This window comes from Leuciscus leuciscus (genome assembly GCF_965113295.1).
Source record: "Leuciscus leuciscus genome assembly, chromosome: 20".
Classification (NCBI taxonomy): domain Eukaryota; kingdom Metazoa; phylum Chordata; class Actinopteri; order Cypriniformes; family Leuciscidae; genus Leuciscus; species Leuciscus leuciscus.
Genome location: NC_138744.1, coordinates 28,221,903 through 28,244,415, shown reverse-complemented (window position 1 = coordinate 28,244,415; position 22,513 = coordinate 28,221,903). Strand labels below are relative to the sequence as shown.

Below are 22,513 nucleotides of genomic sequence, written 5' to 3'. Positions count from 1 at the left end.
TTTTTAAATAACCCCCCAACCACCGCCGGTAGTTGGTCCATTACCGCGGTGGTAAAAAAAAAAAAAAAAAAAAACTGCCACCGTCACAGCCCTAAATACACTAAATATAATAAGATAACCTTGTTTGAAATTCTATATTGACTGGGTTAAATAGAATTGCATTACTAAAAGAGACTAAAATACAATTTTCATTGACTAAAACTAGACTTAAATGTCATCAGTTTTTGCCACTAAAACTAGACTAAAATGTCATCAGTTTTCGTTGACTAAAACTAGACTAAAATGTCATCAGTTTTCGTTGACTAAAACTAGACTAAAATGTCATCAGTTTTCGTTGACTAAAACTAGACTAAAATGTCATCAGTTTTCGTCGACTAAAACTTGACTAGACTAAAAAGAGTATGAACGTGACTAAAACTAATAAAAACTAAAACGACAGCTTGACACAAAGACTAGACTAAAACTAAAATTAAAACAGGCCGCCAAAAACAACACTACTTCATAATGATTCCACTAGAATCACCAGGACAGAAACACTGCTTTATCTGCTGCATTCATGAGTCTCATCGCCTCCTGTCCTTTAGCTAATGTCAGACAAACAACTTCAACCAGAGAGTCACTCTTTCACAAACAGACTTGACTGTCCCTACAATGGTACATTAAGCCAGAGACTCTCAGGCAGTTCATTAATATGAAAATGGCCCATGTTAGGGATGAAATTAGCGTCCGCTCCAAATACAAATTGTGGCGACTCCCCAGAGCCCGAGCTATAATTGACTGAACCGTGAATGTTCACACATCTCTAGATTCAACACTGTTTAATTCCTTTACTGCTACCACTCATACATTTTCATTCACTTCTCTATTTTATATCATGGTTTAATTAGTTGGAGTTAAGTCAAGCATTACTATCACTATTGCTCATGACTGGGTTACTGATCTAAACAAACTAAGCATTCAACGTTGATGTATTAAGCATCACAGGCATGAATGATTCCTTAAAAACCTGTCTTGAGGAATGAGCCATGTACTGTTACTCACTAAGAGACCTGGCTTGGTGGACAAAAGAAAACAAAAGAGTAACCCTAGCAACCACCAAAAACGCCCTAGCAACCTGAGGCCAATCATCTTCATATAGTGAAAGTCTGAAATGCTTCTATTTTTCCCACTATATATGATACTATAAGCTTAACAATCTAAGTCCCCATGAAAATAAAATGAAAAATGATTTTTTTGTATGGAACACTGCAGTATTTATTATGAATGATGTATCCATGCAAATATTTTTATTTTATTTTATTTTTATGTCCCCTAATGTCCCGTAATCTTTTAAATTCTATTGTATTGTATGACATGAACAGACCTGATGGACCTGTTTTCGTTTTAATCCACATACAGTGAACAGCTCCAACTGTTTAAAGGTAGAATTGGTGAAAATTATTCTGGATAGGAGGAAGGTGAATGATGGGAAGAGAAGATGGGAAGAGAAGATGGACAATTGAAACACAAGGTCATCAGGCTTTTCATCTGAGCTGCCTTTACAAGGCCGTTTTTTTCTTATTTCTTCCAGTCATCAAGGTGTAGTTAACCATGGTTTTCATGATGAATAGCAAAAAGCGGAGCTGAGTGTCTGAACATGCGTGCACAAAGCAGCGTTCCATTAGCCAACCATCACAGAGGCTATGGCCTGACCTCCACGCTCATCAGCGGCCACACGTGGTGTGGCCCGTCAGTGGAGGGTGCTTCAACTGAGAGGAGACCACTGAAAAGGGCACTACAGCAGAGCGTACACTCAGATCACAGTTAAGCGCTCTTGTTTTGCTCTTAGAAAGGCTTGCCTTAATGAGGTGACTTCCCCGTGACCTCCTGAACAGAAGCAGGGATGAATTACACTGATGTTGGCCAGCAATTAAAAGACACTTCAAAGGAAAAATGTGAAAGCTAATGTACTCAGTGTGCTCATGTTTTCCAGCACATATCAAATGCACACTACTGGCCTGGAGGTTAAGGCTCGGATGGTGCTCAGGTATATGAATGGAGACTGCACTCAGCGCCAAGCACAGAAAGCTTGTATCTCGGTTTAAAGATATAATTTGAAAGCCCTGTCCTTGGATTTCACCAGCCCCACAGCTCTTACAGTATTCAAAATGAAGGTGATATGCTCTGGCTTTGGAAAATAAGGCTCTGGTTTCGCTTCCTGAAATAAGATGACATCAAAGAGAGATTTAAGTAATCAGAAGCATGTTAAAGAGGAAGTTGAACCTCTAGCTCTCTGCATTTAAATTGGGCTCCACCACACACTTAAATAAAACTAAATGTAATTGTAAACTGTCTAAACGGGTACAACTGCTCACCTACAGTGAATCCACATGATCTGATAATTCATAACTAAAGATCCTGATGAAGAGGACAGGGTTCCACAATTTATTGAGTTTTTCTCCATTAGCGTTCCCTAAGACAGTGGTTCTCAAATGGATTGGCCATGAGACCCACATTTTCCCATGGTCATTAAAGGGGTGGTATAATGCCCTTTTCACAAGATGTAAAATAAATCTCTGATGTCCCCAGAGTGTGTATGTGAAGTTATAGCTCAAAATACCCCACAGATATTTTTATATAGCATGTTAAAATAGTCACTTTATGAGGGTAAGCAAAAACGCTTCGTTTTGTGTCTTTCCCTTTAAATGCAAATGAGCGGCAAAGAGGGCGGAGCTTCAACAGTTTGTGTCCTTTTACCTCACAGACATGCACTGAAAATTTCAAAAACTTTCAGCCTTTTATATTCAAACCGGAGTCAGAAAGATGGAGAGACTCAAGAAGTGACAACATGTAGACAATATTTTTTAATGGTTAGTTGATGAATTTATGTAGCTTATGTGTAGTTATCTTCTAGCCATTGATTAGCATATTCTGTCATGATAATCTATAAATCGTGTTCAGGGGGCGGGGTTTATGTAAACTTTGCTTTGAACTTTGAGCATTGTAACTTTGTAGATGTTGTTTATGCTCAAACAGCAACATTACACACTAACTAAAGTTAAAAAAGTGAAATCATAATCAACCACCCCTTTAAGCCGCAACCATTTTTTTTTTTTTTTTTTTTTTTTGACCTAATATGTCAAAATATGTCCAAATAGATATTTTTTTCTACTAACTTTATTTTTATTATTTTGTTATACTATTTTAGTAGTATTCTATTATATACTATTTCTCACCATCATGAACAGCACTGTGGAAGCAGTGGAGTCATTCAGGTTCCTGGGCTCTACCATCTCTCAGGACCTGAAGTGGGCAAATCACATTGACTCCATTGTGAAAAAGGCCCAGCAGAGACTGTACTTCCTTCGCCAGCTGAAGAAGTTCAATCTGCCACAGGAGCTGCTGATCCAGTTCTACTCAGCCATCATTTACCCCTTTTCCACCAACAAGAACCGGGTGCTGGTTCAGAGCTAGAGCTATTGCCAGTTCGGAGTTTGTTCGACTGACGAGCTTACTAAGAACCGGTTTGCGTTTCAACCGGCCAGAGAGCCACAACAGAGCTATATCTTACGTCACTGCATACGTATCATGTTGCCCAGCAACGCTAGTCCGGCAGCGCCAAACACAAACACACCAGACTTGTTCGAGATGCATCGGCTTCTCGCAGAACGATCAGCACATGAAATCAAAGCACTGCGAAAGCGATCAAAAAGCACAAGGAGTCTTATGATCTCCAAACACTCCCGCAGCTCTGATCGGTCCATGCTGCTCCGATGCATCTCGAACAAGGCATCAACAATAATAGACGTTGCGTTACTATGGATGCTCATGGGTTTGCGAAAATAAATCGGCATCCAAACACGGCGAATCCAACGCGTTCGTGCAGCTCGCCGTAACTTACATAGACGGATATTATAATCGAGCTGCTATTAGCTCGACTAGCTGCTATTTAAAAATGGCGGTCACAAGTTTCTCTTCAGTCTTGTTGGCCACGGTAACCCCGCCCCCAGCCTCTGACGCAAGCGGTTCTTTCTTGGCTCCGTTCTAGACCCTGCAATGATTTGGTGCTACTTAAGAACCAGTTTTACTGGTTCGGAGCTGGTGCTTTGGCGGTGGAAAAACAAAGAACCGATTTGAAACTAGGCTCTGGCTCCGAACCAGCACCAGCTCTGCCTTGGTGGAAAAGGGGTAATTGAGTCTGTTTTAAGCACTTCCATCACTGTCTGGTTTGGTTCAGCTACCAAATCGGACATCAGGAGACTACAACGGACAGTCCGGACTGCAGAGAGGATTATTGGTGCCCCCTTGCCAACCCTCCAGGACCTGTACTCTTCCAGAGTGAGGAAGAGAGCAGGTAAAATCATCACAGACTCCACTCACCCTGGACACCCCTTGTTTGAACTGTTACCGTCAGGACGGCGACATAGATCACTGGCCACAAGAACATCCAGGCACAGGAACAGTTTCTTTCCACAGGCCATTTCCCTTCTGAACACTTAACATGCCCCCCAAGGCATATGCCTGTAAGTGCAATACTCCCACTGTCTAGTGCAATATTCTCTAACTCAGGTGATATTTATATTTATATTATTCATACTACTCAAAATACTGTAAATATGTTCATAATCTGTAACATGCACTAGACTCCCACTGTCTAGTGTAATATTCTATAACTCAGGTGATATTTATATTTATATTATTCATACTACTCAAAATACTGTAAATATGTTCATAATCTGTAAATGTTTATTCGGACTAAACCCAACTGTGACCCTACTTTTTTACTTTTATACTATTTTTTTTTATTTTTTATATATTTTATTCTTAGAATTTGTATTACTATGTTTCTTGTTGTATTTGTATTTGTAAATGTATATGTGCACTGGAAGCTTCAGTACCAAGAAAAATTCCTTGTGGGTGCAAGCACACTTGGCAATAAAGCTCTTTCTGATTCTGATTTTATTTATCTTTTAAATGCAATGTTTACTTAATTGTTGAAGGCTACATGCTAATATTTTAATGTTTTATTAACTTATAGTTATTCATAGCATTAATAATTAACTAATTTAATTTATTTAATATTTTTATTTTAAAATAGTTACAGGTAATGAAAGATCAGGTACTTTTTGCAATGGTGCTGAAATCGGAACCATGCAATTTTACTGGTATGGGTACCAACTACTGAAATGGTCTGTCTAAAGGGCATTTACCCCTGATAGCCTTTTCTTTGCACATAAGAGCACAATTATTAGTGCATGAAACCTATTTTCTTCAGAAAGAGTCAATTTTGTAAGTGACATGTAAGGTCTCTCTCAAACAGCGCTGATCAGTCCTCTCCTGTCTGACAGGTGCTTCTGCTATTTCAAAACGCTGAGCAGAGGGTCCATAAATCACACATCTGTTCTGCTAAACACCTCTAATGCTGCTAAATGAGTCCTCAGAAAGAGTGTCAGACAGCCACTGCCGCAGCCTCCCAAATCGCAGTCATTTACCAGCGCTGTGAAAGCTCTCCACCCGCAAAACACTTAAGAGGCAGTAAATGGAGGAGATCTCTCAAAGTCAGGGGTCAGATGAGAGGAGGAACAGTTCCTGTGTTAGCTAGCGTGTCTTACACCAGTTTCCCTGAGATGATTTAGGAAATGGAAGCCTGTGAGCTTTGAGAGGACGTGTCATGTGTCTGTGTGTGAGCGGGGAGTGGACATGATCTCTCCGGACAGCATTTGGTATTTCCATCACCATTACCTCATCCTTACAAAGCATCTGACGCAACACAAATACCATGCATTTTACCACCCATTACAGAGAACGAAGAATTTATAGTCCCACCTGCTCTTGCAGCAGAAGTCAATAGATCTAGCATTCGTGCTCTGCCGCTTCCCGCAAGACAAATAGACGCATCAAAGAGGCGATATGTAATTAAAAATACTTGCTGAGCACATGGAAATGAAATAAGGACAAATAGTCCAATGATGGAAATCAAATTAGCACATAAAAAGAAATAACCGTCCTCTAGCACGTATACAAGCACGCCTACATTTCTAATTAGCATTTAATTGTTATTTCTTTTCATTTAGGGGGAAAAAAAAATCATCGCTTTTTAATTTGAATGTAACAGAGAATAAATGTAACCTATACATAAGGGGACAAAATTACAACCTCAATTAACCCTCCACAAATTAAAACTGCTTCTTCAGAATTTCTTGCAGCCGTCTGAGGGATTACAAGTGTCCTCCCCATCTGGGGCTCCAAGGAGGAAACGCACAGCATTCTGGGTATTGTTCTAGAATGATGGAATTGAGACTGAGATGGAAGTCAATGAGCTCTGAATGAGGTGTCACTACAGTCACTACTGTATGCTAGAAAACAACCAGACGAACACGAGAGACACTAAAGGCTTGGGTACACAAACAACAATAAAACACCAGAACTTAACTACACTAAAACAGCTCACATGGATTATTTATATGCTATAATAAATTGTCATTTACTGTGGGAAAGAGCAAACCCCACCTTAATGAATGAATGAAACACACACGCAATTAACAATTAATCATCTACTGCAAGATCTTTATGGTGAGGTGCATGATGAGGATGTACCTCCAGATGTTCCAAAATATATGGTGGGTTGGTCATGCCCAGGCGCAACATCGCTCCCTCCGGGATCTCCTTCACCAGTTCCCAGAGCAGAGACGGCAGGTCAGTGCCGATGTCCCGGCCATACGCACCCGTATCCTCGCTGGTCAGCCAGATCTCACAGACACCCTCTGCAAGACAAGACAGTGGCCGTGTTGATTAAACATAGCCATTTTGAATTCAATACAGGAAACTATTGGTATTTAACATTTCTAACTGAAAGTTTACTGTCCAATATCTGTATGTGCTTTCCATTTGAGTTTGTGCCTATTAATGAAGAACTTTCAGTTTAGAAAAATGTTGGCATCTTTTGTAAGCAGTTTCATCTGGTGTGCTGCCTATGAAGACAGTCACTTGAGGTTTCATCTCAGTTTGAGAAAAAAAACGGAAAAAAAAACTTCTAATCTTAATTCTTGACTTAAGGCAATGCTCATACACTGGTCAATTTTGAGATTTTGCTTCTATAACACTGCCTTCTTTCAGACTAGTGGAAAGAAAACAAACAATCAAAGACACTTAAATATATATAACTTTCCATTTTTATTCCTATCTATAGATTTTTACATAGGGATTTGTTCATATATCATTATCATTTTATCCTCTGTCTGTTGACAGCATTTTCTGATTTATGGAATGATAAAAAGAGATCCAAAATTGCCTCTGTAAAAACATCTGATATGTAAACAAAATCTAACAAGGAAACGGTTAGAAAATTAGAAAATTTGCATTTATAAACATAACATTTCAGAAAACTTGTGATACAAATCATTTGTCTTAATATACTGTGATTAATCAACTGTTTAACTATGGCTGTATAACTATATATTTTTTTACCATACTCATCTGGCTTGCAAAATACCATAGTTAATAAACAGATAGGATAGGATTCTCAGTTAGGATATTTCTGTAATACAGCCCCAGACCTCTAAGGATAGTAAAGAGCGACACAGCTCACAGTGCTTGACATTAGACCGTTCTACAGACAATGGACAGTTGTCATGTAGTCCACAAATGGAAATCAGTTCAGGCACAGGTCAGAGATAAACTCTAGAGCAGCAGATATCTCAACCACCATGTGTTACTTCATGCTCTCCAGAGCAGCAGATAATGAAAGCCTCCTCATTGGGAGATCAATCTCCTACGCTTTCTTGCACTGTGAGAGACTTAAAGGCGATTTTGACCGAGTATCATCGGTTGTGGAACACTCAAGCTTCGGCCCATCATTTCATGATTCTGCATCAAATCTGAGAGTCTCTGCTGGATGCTGCTTAAAATGCAGAGACACAATTAGCAAAGGCGTAAGGATACTTAAACGTGCAAGTGAGTAAGAGAGGCCACGTGCATGGTTAATTTAAAGGAAGTTAGCGTTAAGTCCAGATCAAGGCCATTAGCGGCAGCTCTGATGGGTGTCCTTCTGCTTGCATTATTAATCTAGTGTCAGCGAAGTGGAAGAGAAGGTTAGTGCTTCCTGAACATCCCCTGATCATTATAAAGCCATTGTCTCTCAGGGCCATTCAGCAGCTAATGTATGATTCAGCATTGCTCCATCAATTTGCAGGCGTCCAAGTGAAATTACAGTCTGGGCCGTAAAAAGTATTTTTTTTGTGTTATAGTGCTGAATCTGACAGGAGACAACTGACTGTGATGGACAGGGCAAGTGTTTTCTCTTAGATGTCAAGTCAAGTCACATTTCTTTATACAGTATATACTTTTACACAACAGAGATTGTTTTATAGCAGCTTCACCGTAATAAACAGGAAAATAACAGTGGTGATGCATCAATTTTGAAATAAATTCAATTTTAGCAGTAAAGCAGCTCTGCAAAAGACAATAGTGTCATTATTCAGACCAATTCAGTCTGCTAGTCTGTTCAGTCTGTTGAACAGTCCATCAGTTATGAAACAAATTCAGTTGTAAAGCAGCTCTGTAGAAGACACTGACTATGTTTCCATGCACCTTCAGAATGTGAAAATAATCAGATTAAGGCAATATTATGATTAAACTATCTCATGTCATCAAATTGATGCCATTAAGCTCATAATCGTAGCAACCATAATTGTAGTTAAATATGTGGCATATGCAGATTTTAATCACAAACAGGCATGCAAACACTTGCATCTTCCACTGTGCATAGTGGTAAAAAAGCATCACATTTTTGGGATGCCGAAGAAACTGAGTTCATTCTGACAAGATTGTGTGACAAATATAATGCAGTAGATTTATGCTAGAAAACATCAAAATGGAAATATTTTAGGCACGTCAACGGAAAATGACTGAGGCCAGATAAAGATACCAAAAAATATGTGCACTAGAAGAGCTTGCAGTAACACCTTCTGTACAGTGAGGGAAATAAGTGTTCAACACGCCATTTTTTTTTATTACTTTTTTTTATGAACACAGTTCCAATGCAATTCACATAAAATTTTGATCAGATTGGTATTAACTCAAATATATACAGATAAAGAAATCAAAATATTACAATCAATAAAAAAAAAAGTTATGTGTAATAAAGTGAAATGATACAGGAAAAAAAACACGCTAACTGAAATTGTACTTAATACTTGGTGGAAAAGCCTTTGTTTGCAATGACAGCTTCAAGATGCTTCCTGTATGAACAAACTAATCGCTAACAGTGCTCAGGTGGAATTTTGGTCCATTCTTCTGAACAGACTGAATTTATATCTTGAATATTTTGGGGGCCCTCTTGTGAATCTTGATCTTCAGTGCTCTATTGGGTTTAAGTCTGGTGATTGACTGGGCCAACCCAACAACTTTATTTTCTAAATCTGTAACCAATTCAGAGTCTCTTTTGCAGTATGTTTTGGATTGTAGTCCTGTTGGAAGGTCCATCCGCGTCTCATCTTCATCACCCTGGTGGATGGGAACAGATTCAAATCAAGAATTTCCTGGTATATGGCTCTGTTCATCTTCCCTTCAATAATATGAATTCTGCCAATACCATGATGCTTCCACCTCCAAACTTCACTGTTGTTATGGTATTTTTGGGGTCATATGCGGAGCCATTACTCCTCCAAACAGTGTGTGGTATTATTGCCCAAAAAAATTGTCCCGTCTGACCACAACACATTCTCCCAGTAATTCACAGGCTTTTCCAAATGTTGTGTAGTAAACTTCAAACTAGCTTCAATGTGTTAATGGATGTCTTCCTGGGTAAGCGTGCACGGAGGCGGTGGTGGAGGAGAGCATTGCCTATTGTTTCCTCTGTGACAACTGTCTTGTGAACAAAAGTCTTTCTGGAGCTCTTTCCGAGTTGTCCTTGGCTCTTAGGTTACTCTTCTGATAAACCTTCTGACTCCCTAAACAGAAATGTTGCGAGGAGCTCCCGTGCGTGGCTAGTCTATGGTGGAGTGATGTTCCTTCCAATTGCGGATAATGGCCCCAATGGTGCTTACAGGAACATTTAGGAGTTTTGAAATCTGCCTGTAACCAGTTTCGTTGTTATGTAGCGCAACAATCTTGTTGCAAAGGTCTTTGCCTCTACCCATCCTTGCCTCGGTGTACTGCTTTTTCTTAGTGTTTTCTTAATTTGTGTCATTTCACATTACTAAATACAACCTTTTTTAGATTGTAATATTATGATTTCTTTATCTGCATATATTTATTGAGTTAATACTAATGTCAGATCAAAATTTCATGTGAATTGCTGCATAGAAACTAAATGTTCATAAATAAATCAAAATGTTGATGTGTTTAATTCTTATTTCCCCCACTGTATGCAAGTTCATAATTTTTGCTGTGCAATGGGATATGTAAATAATTGCAGTAAAAATAACCACCATTCTTAGTAAAATAAAAAAATGCATTTTTTATATTAGCGAATTATCAGAATAATAAAAATTGCATGGAAGTGAAGACATTTGCTTGTGTCATGTAAACATCTTACAGCAATTAAGTTTCTACTCTGATTATTGGATATAATCACATTATTGATGCATGTGTAAACGTAGTCAATAGTGTCATTATTCATCTCAATTCAGTTCAATAATTCTGCTGATGTTTATCAATTATATATAAAAAAAAAAAATAACAGACGGTGTTCTTGAGAAAGTTTACTGACGAGTGAACGTTTATAGCACTGAGAGAGACAGAAAAAACTACTGAGCTGCCCACCTGCACAACATATCGGTGACCTGGTGCGACACAGCTCATGTTTACGGTCTCATTCACAGGGCTCATTGTGTTGGCCACAGTGATTGAGCAATAACAACACTGTCATGAATCTCAGTCATTGGTGACAGCTTCAGCTGAGCCAGGTCACAGCACCATGGGACACCTAATCATGTAACCCCACAAAACACAGTCAATTAACCCATGTGACGCAGTGGGGCATTGTCATAAAGCAAGCGGCGAAAACAGGATGCACACACACAGCCCCAGCACCTTTCCATTACCTGAACCCTGGGCATGAGCTGATGTCATCTACATACGGGGTGTTCCTTTTTCCAGCAATAAAGTAAGGAGGGATGGAACAGGGTGATGTGGAAAGAGTGGGGTGTGAGGATGTATGACATGTTAGGAAACAGCTGGAGCTGCAGTCCTGCCTTTCCTGCAATGAAACGCACAACACCATCCTCGTTTGGCCCGGCTCTGCAGGAAACCCATGTTTGTCGTGTCAGAGCCTGGCGCTCACAGGGCCACGGTGCGTCCATGAATCCTCCATCACTTCACTGCAGTTCCTACTGGTATACAGCTTGTTCTTTCTCTGTGTGCTGTGCGTTATTAACATGTGCGTACAGCACATTACAGCAGGTGCTCCGTGATGAAGCTGCTTTCTGGAGATCACATACTAAAGAACACGTCAGAGTGGATCAGATGAACTCACTGGGAGGGTCAATAAACTGCACTGTGGAGAGTGGAACTGTACACAATACACTCAGCACGTCTGTGGATGTTTCCAGTGAAAATAAAGCTAAATTGTTAATTAGCTTTCACACAGACTCATCTAAAGCTGAGCTTGGCCTCTGAATAATTAATATCACATAATGCTCTTAAAGTGATGATGTGCAAACAGAGGAGAGTGTGCTCCAGTCTGGCATCAGTCAGATCACATCAGTCCTGAACACTCAATCCCACCATGACTGCAGTGTACTCTTCAAAACCAAGTCCTGCTTACCTCTGATGAACTGTTTACAGCTAAACAGAGTGGAAGTTTGTAATGAGTCAAAAGTTTAGACCAGTGTTTCCCAACTTTGTGTCAGCAAACTAAACATGTTCAAACTCTTCCTAATCAATCCTCATTTATCTCATCAGCATAGAGTCAGAGACCTAAAATGGATGGGTCAGGTAGGAAAAAACATTCAACATGTGTACTGTTGGTGTGCAACCAGGAACAGGGTTGGGAAACACTGGGCTAGACTAGAGTTGCACTTTAACTGGAAGTGATTAGTTGACTGACAATCTTGACCTGGAAGATGAGACAATGAGTAATAAACAAACAAATAAATTAATGAATTCAATTATTCTTGGGCAATTGGCTTGGACCAGTGAAACTCAATTTATACGTTTGCGTCGAACTCCCGCCGTAGCTACGTCGTGGGCTGTGTGTAGCACGCGTACCCTTTGGCGTACCCTGACGAGCACCTCTCCAAAAATGTAACAACGCGCGGACATAAGCGCTGTGATTGTTCTGCAAGAACCCCTCCCTCGGGTTTCACATGCTCCCTCTCAACGATGCAGAAGTATAAATGAAAACAAATGCGTAGTCTACAGTGTAGAGGCGCCGACGCAGAAGTATATATCAGCCTTAAGCAAGCACTCAAAAAACAGTAAAAGACTACTATGGAAAAAACCTGGTAATTGGTTAACAGTAAGTTTACTTACTATATACAGTGGAAAACTGTAATAAATCGAACAATCTATTATTATTGTAGCAAAATGTACAATTTACAGTTATCTTATAATTTACAGTGAAAAAACTTAAATTGACATCCCCAGATTTAATGATGGTTTTTCGTTAAATAACTAAGTTGAGTAAGTTTTGTCTAATCAGTTACGTACATTAGGGCTTTATGTCTAAACTGCAGCAGGTCTGAGTCTGGTCTAGAACACATTCTCCTCCTGGGGAGACGCTTGTCTTGTCTGAATATTTCCAGCAATTATGAGCCCTGCTATTTTGCTCAATCCACATGATGAACATGTGCTGACCACGGGCAAGACTCCTGCTGCCTCTGTACATCTGTATTCATGCACAGATGAGTTTACTCACAGACACTTTCCCTCTGCCCTGTCTTCCTCTGTTAACCATCCACAACACACACACACACACACACACACACACACACACACACACACACTGGCTCTCGTCTGATCCAGTCGGTCTGTAATCATCAGTGAAAAGGCCACACGAAAGCCTGTCAGAGGCTCATAAAGGACAAGTTAAGAGAGACAGAAGAGGACATGGAAACCAGAGTGAATGCACAACTGGAAGAACATTCACTGCTCAAACTGCTAAAGCTGCTGATGAAGGTCATCCATTTAGACACTCACAGAAAACACTTATTGTGCCAACAATTCCATCTGACTCCAAAAAAAACAACAAAAAAAAACAAAAACAAAAAACAGAGCAATTAAACCACTGAAATGTGGTTGGCAAGTATCAGTGTTTAGTCACACTTTTGAATAAATACTTATCACATTTTCAAGTATCAAGTATTCAAGCTCTGGCCAATGTGTCACCGGAAGTCCTCCATGAATGCAAATGTAATTATTGTTTCTAAAACTTATACATTTTTCAATGAATATGCCATACAAGATAGTTAATATAAATCTGTGATCCAAAGGCTGAGAAACACTTGTCTAGATCGAGAAGAAAAGAGACGTATGGCTGACTATCGAGTTTAGTTGGTTTTGAGTAGAGGATCAGATTCTGGAATCACCATTCATATCATCAGCACAGCAGTGACGAGAGCACTGAACAGTGCTCCAGACTGAAAAATGGTCGCATTTTTCCTGCTGGTGTGACTGATTTTGTTAGAGGTCACACAGGTGCAAATTGGTCCATCAATAAGCGCTGTCATTTCTGTTGCGTATAAGAAACATTAAATGTGCCGAAAGCGGAAACAATCAGTGCTGATTGTTTGAACGGCACCACGCGGACCATTGTATCAGCTCGGCCCAAACGACAGAGAAGTTTGAGAGAGAATGCATTCACTCATAGACTGTCTTGATCATGTGACCACTAAACAGCTCTGTGAGACCCAGTGAGAAGCATTTGATTTCAGCCGAGAGTTCTCCGATACAAATCACTAATGTTTCTGTCATTTAAACTAGTTCAAAACCAGACGAAACAGCGCTGGCATTCTCAACAACACTGACGCAAAAAAAACAGGAGAAACATTATGCCACAACGACTCAGTTAGAACATTTTTAATCCCCAAATCACCAACATTTACTATTGATTTACTGTAGCAACAACTCCAACCATGGTATTGTGGCAGAAACATGGGATTTTCATTACAGAAAATTTTATTATTTTATTAATAAATAAATATGTATTGAAATCTGTTTTTCAAAACAAATACCATATAATCCATATAATTGTTACCATGGTAATGATAATTGGCATATAATTGTTGTAAAAATCTGAACATGTACAGTTTGTGATGCACAGCACATTTACTAGTGCATTACCATGTCCTTCGGGGTGTTTAGATGGAAAATCTTATTACTGACCAAGTTTAATAGTGCAGATGAGTGGAAGAAATAAATATTCAGATGGAGGTTATACAGTTGTTCAAATTAAAACAAGTTCACAATTGCTGATTATTTGAACAAAACTAAAGATAAATTTGTCAAACAAAAGACAATACATCACTGAATGCTAAACAAATAAGCAGGTTGTTAAAATGCAAAAATATGAGACAATGTATGGAAGTGTTGTGGCATGAATGCAAAATAATGTGTTAAATGGATAATTCAACCAAAAATAAAAATAAATGTTGTTCCAAACCTGTGTGACTTTCTTCAGTGGAACATGATTAATTATAAAAAAGATATATTTGTATTGAAGAAAAAATGTTTATTCCACATCCCAATTATGTCCTCCAAACAATGTTCAATATAAAGGCTATGAAAACAAATATAGTGAATGTATCCATGTAGGCTATGCTATACATTATGTGCATAAAAGGCTAAAATGTAAACATTACATTAAACCTACATTTAATTTTGAACAAGATATATTTGAGAAAAAAACTGTGCAGTCTGCACTATGTCCGTCTGCTACTGTCCGTCTGTCTGATGTACATTCATGCTCCAGCACTCGTTCATTGTAGTCTGTGAAGTTTAACGGAGACTCATCATTCTTCAAGAAATTAAGGTGCATTCACATCATGTTGTAATTACCATAATTATGAGATTTCAACTTGTAAAAAGCATTCACTTCCTTGTAAAGCTCGTAATTACAGCTTGTAAGATGGGAAATGTCGTAATGACCATAGCCTCGGAGCGGATCATGTCCTCGGAATGGGAATTATGCATTTCTACAGCATCAACGCCTAAATGAATCTGCAGTGGTCAGGTGGAACAGCAGTCATGTGGTAAAAGTAGACGCTCTCAAAATTTCCCATCTTACGAGCTGTAATTACGAGCTATACCAGGTTACGAACGTTTTTTACGAAAAAGTTGAAATCTTGTAATTACGGCAATTACAACATGGCTTGAACGCACCGTCATTTCTTGAAGAACGATGATGGAGGGCAGTTTGTTCAGGCTGAATCTGATGTAAACAATGGATTATATATATCAATATTTCACAGATTTAACACGTATGGACAAAAAGTGCTATTGGATGTTTTTCAATGGACTCTTGATTGAACAATTTACCCAAATTTTATAATAAAGGTATGAAGTCCTGTTTTGATTCTGCATGTTTTCATTTGTATTTCAGACAAAAATTCATATATTACTGTCGCTAAAACAATTCTATCATAAAACCGGATACTGACGCTAAATCAATAGACCTTTCAAAATGTATATATTTTGTCAACATTCATAACATATGTGGACAGTTGTCTTAGTGTGTATATAGTGAATGTGAACAAAGGTAAACCGTGATGGCTCACAAGTGGGGATCAGAAGCACCAACCTTTTTCCTAACGAGCCTATACTGCATTTAAGATTATGGGAAGCACTTTCGGTTTGGAGATGTTCCACTCAAAAAAAAAAAAAAAGAAAAAAAAAAGCTGTACAATGTCCTTTTTTATTTATTTTATTTTCAGACATCAGGAGAATAATGTAATGCTTGGTATTTTAATGTGACATAGTATAACACGAATATTTATGGCATATTCTTTTCAGTTGCTGCATTCTTTCCTTCCTGTTTAGAATTCCGTTTAGAATTTTTTCACTAAGAAACTCTAGTTTTCTCCCCAAATCCTCAAATCTCTTTATAGGTTTATCACACAGATGCTTTAAAATGCAATTGTCTCCTCTTTTCACTTCTAATCCCTACTAGCAGTGTTTACTGGAATGCTAATAAAGCAGGCACAATTATTTACTGTCTGTCAAAATAACAGAAATGATGTTGAAATATTATCACTCAATGTTCTAGTTAATGAACATTTTCGATTAAGGCAACGTATGTAAAGAGTAATATTTAACGTGCCTGTAATGTTGCTGCAGAAATAATTGCGTATTTGGGGTTATTCATTGTCTGTTGTAGTATTTTGTTAATGATTTTACTATTTTAAATTTTCTTTTAATATTCGATGGTCGAAAGGCGTTGTACCCAGTTTTTTTACCCAAAAAAAAAATTGCGATTGGAAGTGGCATATTCCATGGACGAGAATAGGGATGCACAATTAATCACAATGAAACCGATTTGGCAAAGGCTGCAATTATGTTATGCACAGTTTGTCAATGTAGTGCAGATGATCGGTAGGAAATGCTGCTCCATCTGAACACCAGAGGGTGCTCTCACGCAGACACGCCAAATATGCCCCGCCATAAAAGTACAATAACATGCATCATTTCAGGAAATCCATATGGGCATCATCGCTGTAGCTGAATAAACAGAAGATTGAAACGCTTTGATTAAACATGACTAATAAACACACAACTGCCTTATTCTGTGTAAGAAGGCACATCATCTCACAGAAGGATGCTCAACTGTCGTTATGAAGTGAGTTTGGAGTAAAAGCATCTTTTGTTGGACAAGAGGTTCATAAATGCTTCTCATGTTTGGAAAGATGTTTGATGCATTGCTTTTACAAATGCACGTTATAGGTTACTCAAACTCAGTGCTTTCAGACGGAGCAGCATTTACAGAGCCGTACATCAATGACAAGCTGCGCATAAAAAAAAAAATTAAAAAAATTGCAGCCGTTATGATTTCAAATTCGCGATAAGCCAAATCGGTGTAAGTTTGATTACATAGAAATTGCGATTCATCGTGCAGCCCTAGACGAGAATCAATGAATCGCATTTTTAGAACGTTTTCTAAGGCTCCACAATGTATTAAAACCATTACAAAAAACTAAATCTATATAGTATATCTAATACTATATCATAGTTCTATTGTGAATTCACAAAGGCTGTGATTCAATTAAATAAATACATGCGCTTTAATTATTTACATGCGTGTAGATTACATGGTCGGCTCCATTCACAGTAAATGATAACAGATAACAGAACTGTTCTTTTACATGAGTTTGTCTCAAACTCAATCTCTGCATATTCTGTGAGTTTGGGTTTCTTATGACGTTCATCTGTGCACCATTTCCTCAGATTCCATGCGATTCAATGCGATTCAAAATAAAAATGAAACCCTTGCTCTGAGTTGGCATGTTTTGATGTCCACATATTCTTGTTCAAGAAATTACAATGGCTGTGCAGCTCACTCTATATGTGTGCTCCGCTATATGTGTTTTGTCCATAGAAATACTGTATTCACTACTGTAAAGCGACATGGCTGACGCCATGCACGCACGCAGACGTGACTAATCAATCAAATTCGTTTTATCGATTAGTTGTTGGAACCCTAATTTTATTGTTTTTTTCATTTTGTGAAGTGTAATCAGTTCTTTAACAATTTGGAGGTGGGCTGTAGGGCAGCGAGGGTCATGTTTTATGTTTAAGTTTACATGTTTTATTATGTATTAGTCCCTTATGAAGTCAACAGCTCAACAAAGCACTTTTAATTTGCCCTGTTTCAGGCTCTGTGTGGAGTAACTCACAGTGTGTGTTGGGGTATGTGTGGAATTTGATCATATAAAACAAAACACAAAATAACTGTGGCTGGTTATGACATACATAGCAGTTTCACGCCTTAATATAGTTAAACTGATGTGCCGTCGCATGTGTGTGTTTATTGGTTATTTAACAATTGCTTCAAACGCTTCACATCAGAAATCTCAAAATAATTTATCAATGTGCAGTATCAAAAAATGAGCCAAGATGAGTCAATAATGGAAATAACAAAGTCACCTTTTAGATGTATCAGAGAACAACACGCATATAACTCAATCAGAACCACTTACGGACTGTGTTTCCTGAGAAATCATGATTATTGGTCAATTTATGCATGACCTTTGACACTTTAACACCTCCTGGAGCTGAAAAGAGCCCTGACCCAATCAAAATCATGTGTTGTGTCCCAGCGTCCATTCAGTTGCAGATATTAGCTTTTAAAAAACGAGAAGGTCCAATAATCTTTTCGCCTACTGTTTTTGGAATACTATATACTACTCTTTTGGCGTACCGTTTTTCACATGCTATATAGTAGGTAAGGATTCGATTTCAGACGGAGTATCAGATCCCGGAAGTCCTGTAGCTTTAGCCAAGCAGCATGTCATGTCACTCCATGAGAATTTTCTCAAGATTTTCTGGTTTGAAACGAAACAACCTGCTCTACATAAATATGTGTTATTTACTATTATTTATGAATGTTTTGCCTCATCTGTATAATGTTTATATTGTGACTGGTTCGTGAGATCCGGCCGAATATAGTAACTAATGATCAAGTCATAGAATGTGATTATCGGCCGATACAGATCTGTGGCCGATCGTTCTGAGCATCCCTATCAAAAGGGTCTGTTCAGTTCATCAACCTTAAATGAAAAATCTGTGTTTTGACTTAGACTTGAGAAACATGCTAATGAAAACATAATACACATTTAAAATGTGCAATCCCTCTCTCTCTTAGGAAATATTCATGACGTGTACACATTGTACACATACACATACACATTTCTGTCCAAACAAACACTTTGAGAAAGTCAAATCATGGTTTTGCTGGATTGTGACAAGTATTGGTCATCTGTGAGTTGAACTGTCAGATAATTTAAAATTTGCTGTTAGTCCTATGAGCACCAGAAATTCATAAAATATTATAACGTGTTATTCCAGAATGTCCATATCTCTAGATCAGTGGTGCCCAATCCTGTTCCTGGAGATCCACCTACCTGCAGAGATCCAAACCTGATCCAACACACCTGTCTGTAATTATCAAGTGATCCTGAAGATCGCAGGGCCTTTTTACACCTTGTCACTTCATGTGTTTTTACTAGGGCTGGGAATCGATTAAAAAAAATTAACTAATTAATTGCACAATTTCTGTAATTAATTGCAATTAATTGCGCTTCCCCCAAGCTTGTAATCATCAATATTTAAACTTAGAATCACCTAATTAAACAACACAGGAAAAAAAGGGAACAGAAAATAGCCCTATATTAAAATATTAAACACCAATATATCAATATATTATTCTTTTTCAATAATCAATCAACATAATCAATTTAACAGATTATTATTATTATTTTTATTAATTATTAAAACAAAATATAGTCCTACAAAGCTATTATTACCAGAGCATGTGATCAGAGCAGGTCATTTTACCATTGTTGCCCAGCATGGCTATACCAGCTCAGCAAACAGAAGTCAACAGAGAAATTTCACGTTACTTGAGTGGACTTTACTTTTGCAGTGCTTAGTACATGATTGAAGCCTTTGGGCCGTTAACGACAGAGCCGCCGACACACACACACACACACACACACACACACACACACACACACACACACACACACACACACACACACGGAACGGAGAGCTCCGCTGCTGGGCCATTAAGCACAGAGCGCGCCGACCGACCGACACACACACACACACACACACACACACACACTCACGCGCGCGTGCGCGCGGAGCACAGAGCGCGACGCACATACCGAGCGGAAAAGACCCGCTCATGAAAGCTGCCCGAGAATGAAACCTGACCGCCGAACATGGAGGGGCGGGACGGCATATTTCGGCCTTTTTAATAGCAGACGCAACAGGAAATCATTAAAACGAGGCAAAAAAAAAAGTGCTGCGTCAATTGCGTTATTTTTTTTTAACGCGTTAAACATTTCAAATTAATCGCAAAGATTAACGCGTTAATTCCCCCAGCCCTAGTTTTTACTGATCGGATAGCTATCTGATTTGTTCAAACGTTTCCATTTACAGATGGTCACATAAATGTGTCTCCGCAAAACGGATATAAATCAGATTCAATTCCTGCGCTATATGCAAATTTAATGGAGTTCACATCAACAAAAGCAACAGATATGCACTGCCTTTTATTTATCATCGGCTAATTTCAACATCATTTTCCATAAAATTCCCCCACTATGTACAAATTTGTAACTAACTGTAGTACATTTAGATTTGAAATTATAGTGCTGAATTTGATTGGGTGCTGGCAGTCCTGTTTTTTCCTTCTTCTTTATGTAGTCGAGAAATATTTGAGGATATGTTAGGTTGGCCAACAAAGATTCATTCCAATTTTTTATAATTAATACTTTTTTTTTTTTTTGTCATTGATAATACTATAATGCCTTATGTGCAAAATTATTGAATATCAGACCAACGGCCTAGGAGGACTTCGACAACGTAGGCTTTTCAGAACATTAAAAATGTTAAAATGAAACTGGAGATATACATTTTGTAGGGCATGACTGTAGGATTCATGGACCATCCTGCAAAGTTTGGAGTCTCTTGGGTGTTTGAAGTTTGAAGGTAACATGGGTGTGAGTAAATTATATGCGGGTGAATTATTCCTTTAATCACATCTGGTGTAGATACTAGCCTAGATTAAAGTCTGGCTGAACAGTTCTGCTCTCCATCCAGACTTGCAAAAGTACACGGGGGGGTTGACAGCGTCTGTATCTGGACTCTTCATATCAGAAGTTCAGAGTCTGCCAAAATGGATTCACAAAAGCTCCTTTGGACTTTTTTCCACTTCCAAAAAGAGGCGAGAAGTGAAAAACCTAATATAATTTCTCCCTGGCTTTGACAAAGAGAGAGTATGATAATAACCAAGCCGCTTGCTTCAGCTGCAGCATGCACAGCATTGTGGGAGCTGGCTCCCGCCCCCCGAAAGCCAGAGGGAGAGATCGGGGGGTAAATTAGCTGTAGCCTTGACTATTCACTACCTTGAGCCAGTTCTTTAGTGAGCGCTCAGCAGCGAAAAGGATAAAAACACAAAGCAGCAGCTGCCGAGTGCTGGGCTGGACAATGGGGCCTATTAGTGGGCTTTAAATGGAGGAGACAAGCCCCCTCCACAAATCCTCCTGCAGGCTAGAGAAAGAGACGGGTGTGGGTGAAGACCACGTCAAAGCTTCTGTGAGACCCAGAAACAAGTGCTACGGCTGTAATTTCCACTACTACAATGATGAGAATATACCATGGCTTTCCATGTTAACATCCAGTCACATCCACAAAAGCCTGCAGAACCAGTTATCAAAAAGAGACAGACATCAACTAAAATAGATAAATAAACCTTGTTCTGTAAGTTTTATTTCTCAGTGATCTAGTCGGTTTTGATCTCGGGTTCCTCCAATATGCGTCTGTAGGACTTTTCCAGGTAGGTGAATATGGTGCATCTTAATACTTAGTAAAGTAGCAGCACATTCTCCTCAACTACACATGATTTGAGAAATCAATCACATCTAGAGCACAAGGATGAAACACACACTTAAGTAAAAGCACTAGTAACGATGATTATCCACTAACAATAACTATAAATGCATAATCTAAAGTAACACATGCTGCATAAAACAAAAACAATAGCTATGTTTCTATACACTTGATACACACTATGTGAATCTATCTATCTATCTATCTATCTATCCATCTATCCATCCATCCATCCATCCATCCATCCATCCATCCATCCATCCATCCATCCATCCATCCCTCCATCCATCCATCCCTCCATCCATCCCTCCATCCCTCCATCCACCCATCCATCCATCCATCCATCCATCCATCCCTCCATCCATCCATCCATCCCTCCATCCATCCATCCATCCAATACAGATTGTTTCAAAGCAGCTTTATAGTAATAAACAGGAAAGTAATTATCAATGACAAACAAATTCAATTCTTCTGTAAAGCAGCTCTAAAAAAAGACAATAGAGTAATTTTTCAGATGAATTCAGTTCAGTGTTGATTTAGTTCAGGTAAAAACATGGTAACTGGACTAACACAGCATCTCAAATTTTGGTTTGGTCATTCTGAAATACCTGAACCAAAGTGTATCATCAAAATGACTGGATAATAGCCTATTACAACATGATTGTGTTCCCAAACACTAAGCATCCACCACCAAATGCAAGACAACCTGACAGCGTTTATTGCGTTTCATCTAGACTCACTGAGAGGCAGGGTTGTTTTTTTATATTTTGTTTGGTTATAAACATACATGAAGTGAAGATAATCAATGGACGTGTTGCCTGAACCACATTTGTGTGGCTATTAATGTGTTTTAGATTTTTTAAAGGAAAACGAAAAGAGGCGGAGTGTTTTATAACATATTTAGTTTTATTAATGCCTAAAATTTACATACACAAATAACTGGATTAGCCAGAGCGAGATAAGTAACGCTAGGTTATTCTTATAA

The 22,513-nt window shown here is 38.6% G+C and overlaps 2 protein-coding genes across 2 annotated transcripts in view; one reads left to right on the top strand and one right to left on the bottom strand.

Moving 5' to 3' along the window:
* Nucleotides 1-22,513, bottom strand: part of cdkal1 (CDK5 regulatory subunit associated protein 1-like 1) — a 344,073-nt gene that overhangs the window by 105,165 nt on the left and 216,395 nt on the right. Inside the window, exon 9 of the mRNA XM_082150344.1 lies at nt 6,577-6,743. Within this exon, the coding sequence (XP_082006470.1) occupies nt 6,577-6,743 (167 nt within the window). The remainder of the gene's footprint in view (nt 1-6,576; nt 6,744-22,513) is intronic.
* LOC309484188 (uncharacterized protein) overlaps nt 1-22,513 on the top strand; it is a 157,480-nt gene that overhangs the window by 101,898 nt on the left and 33,069 nt on the right. The window lies entirely within an intron of this gene.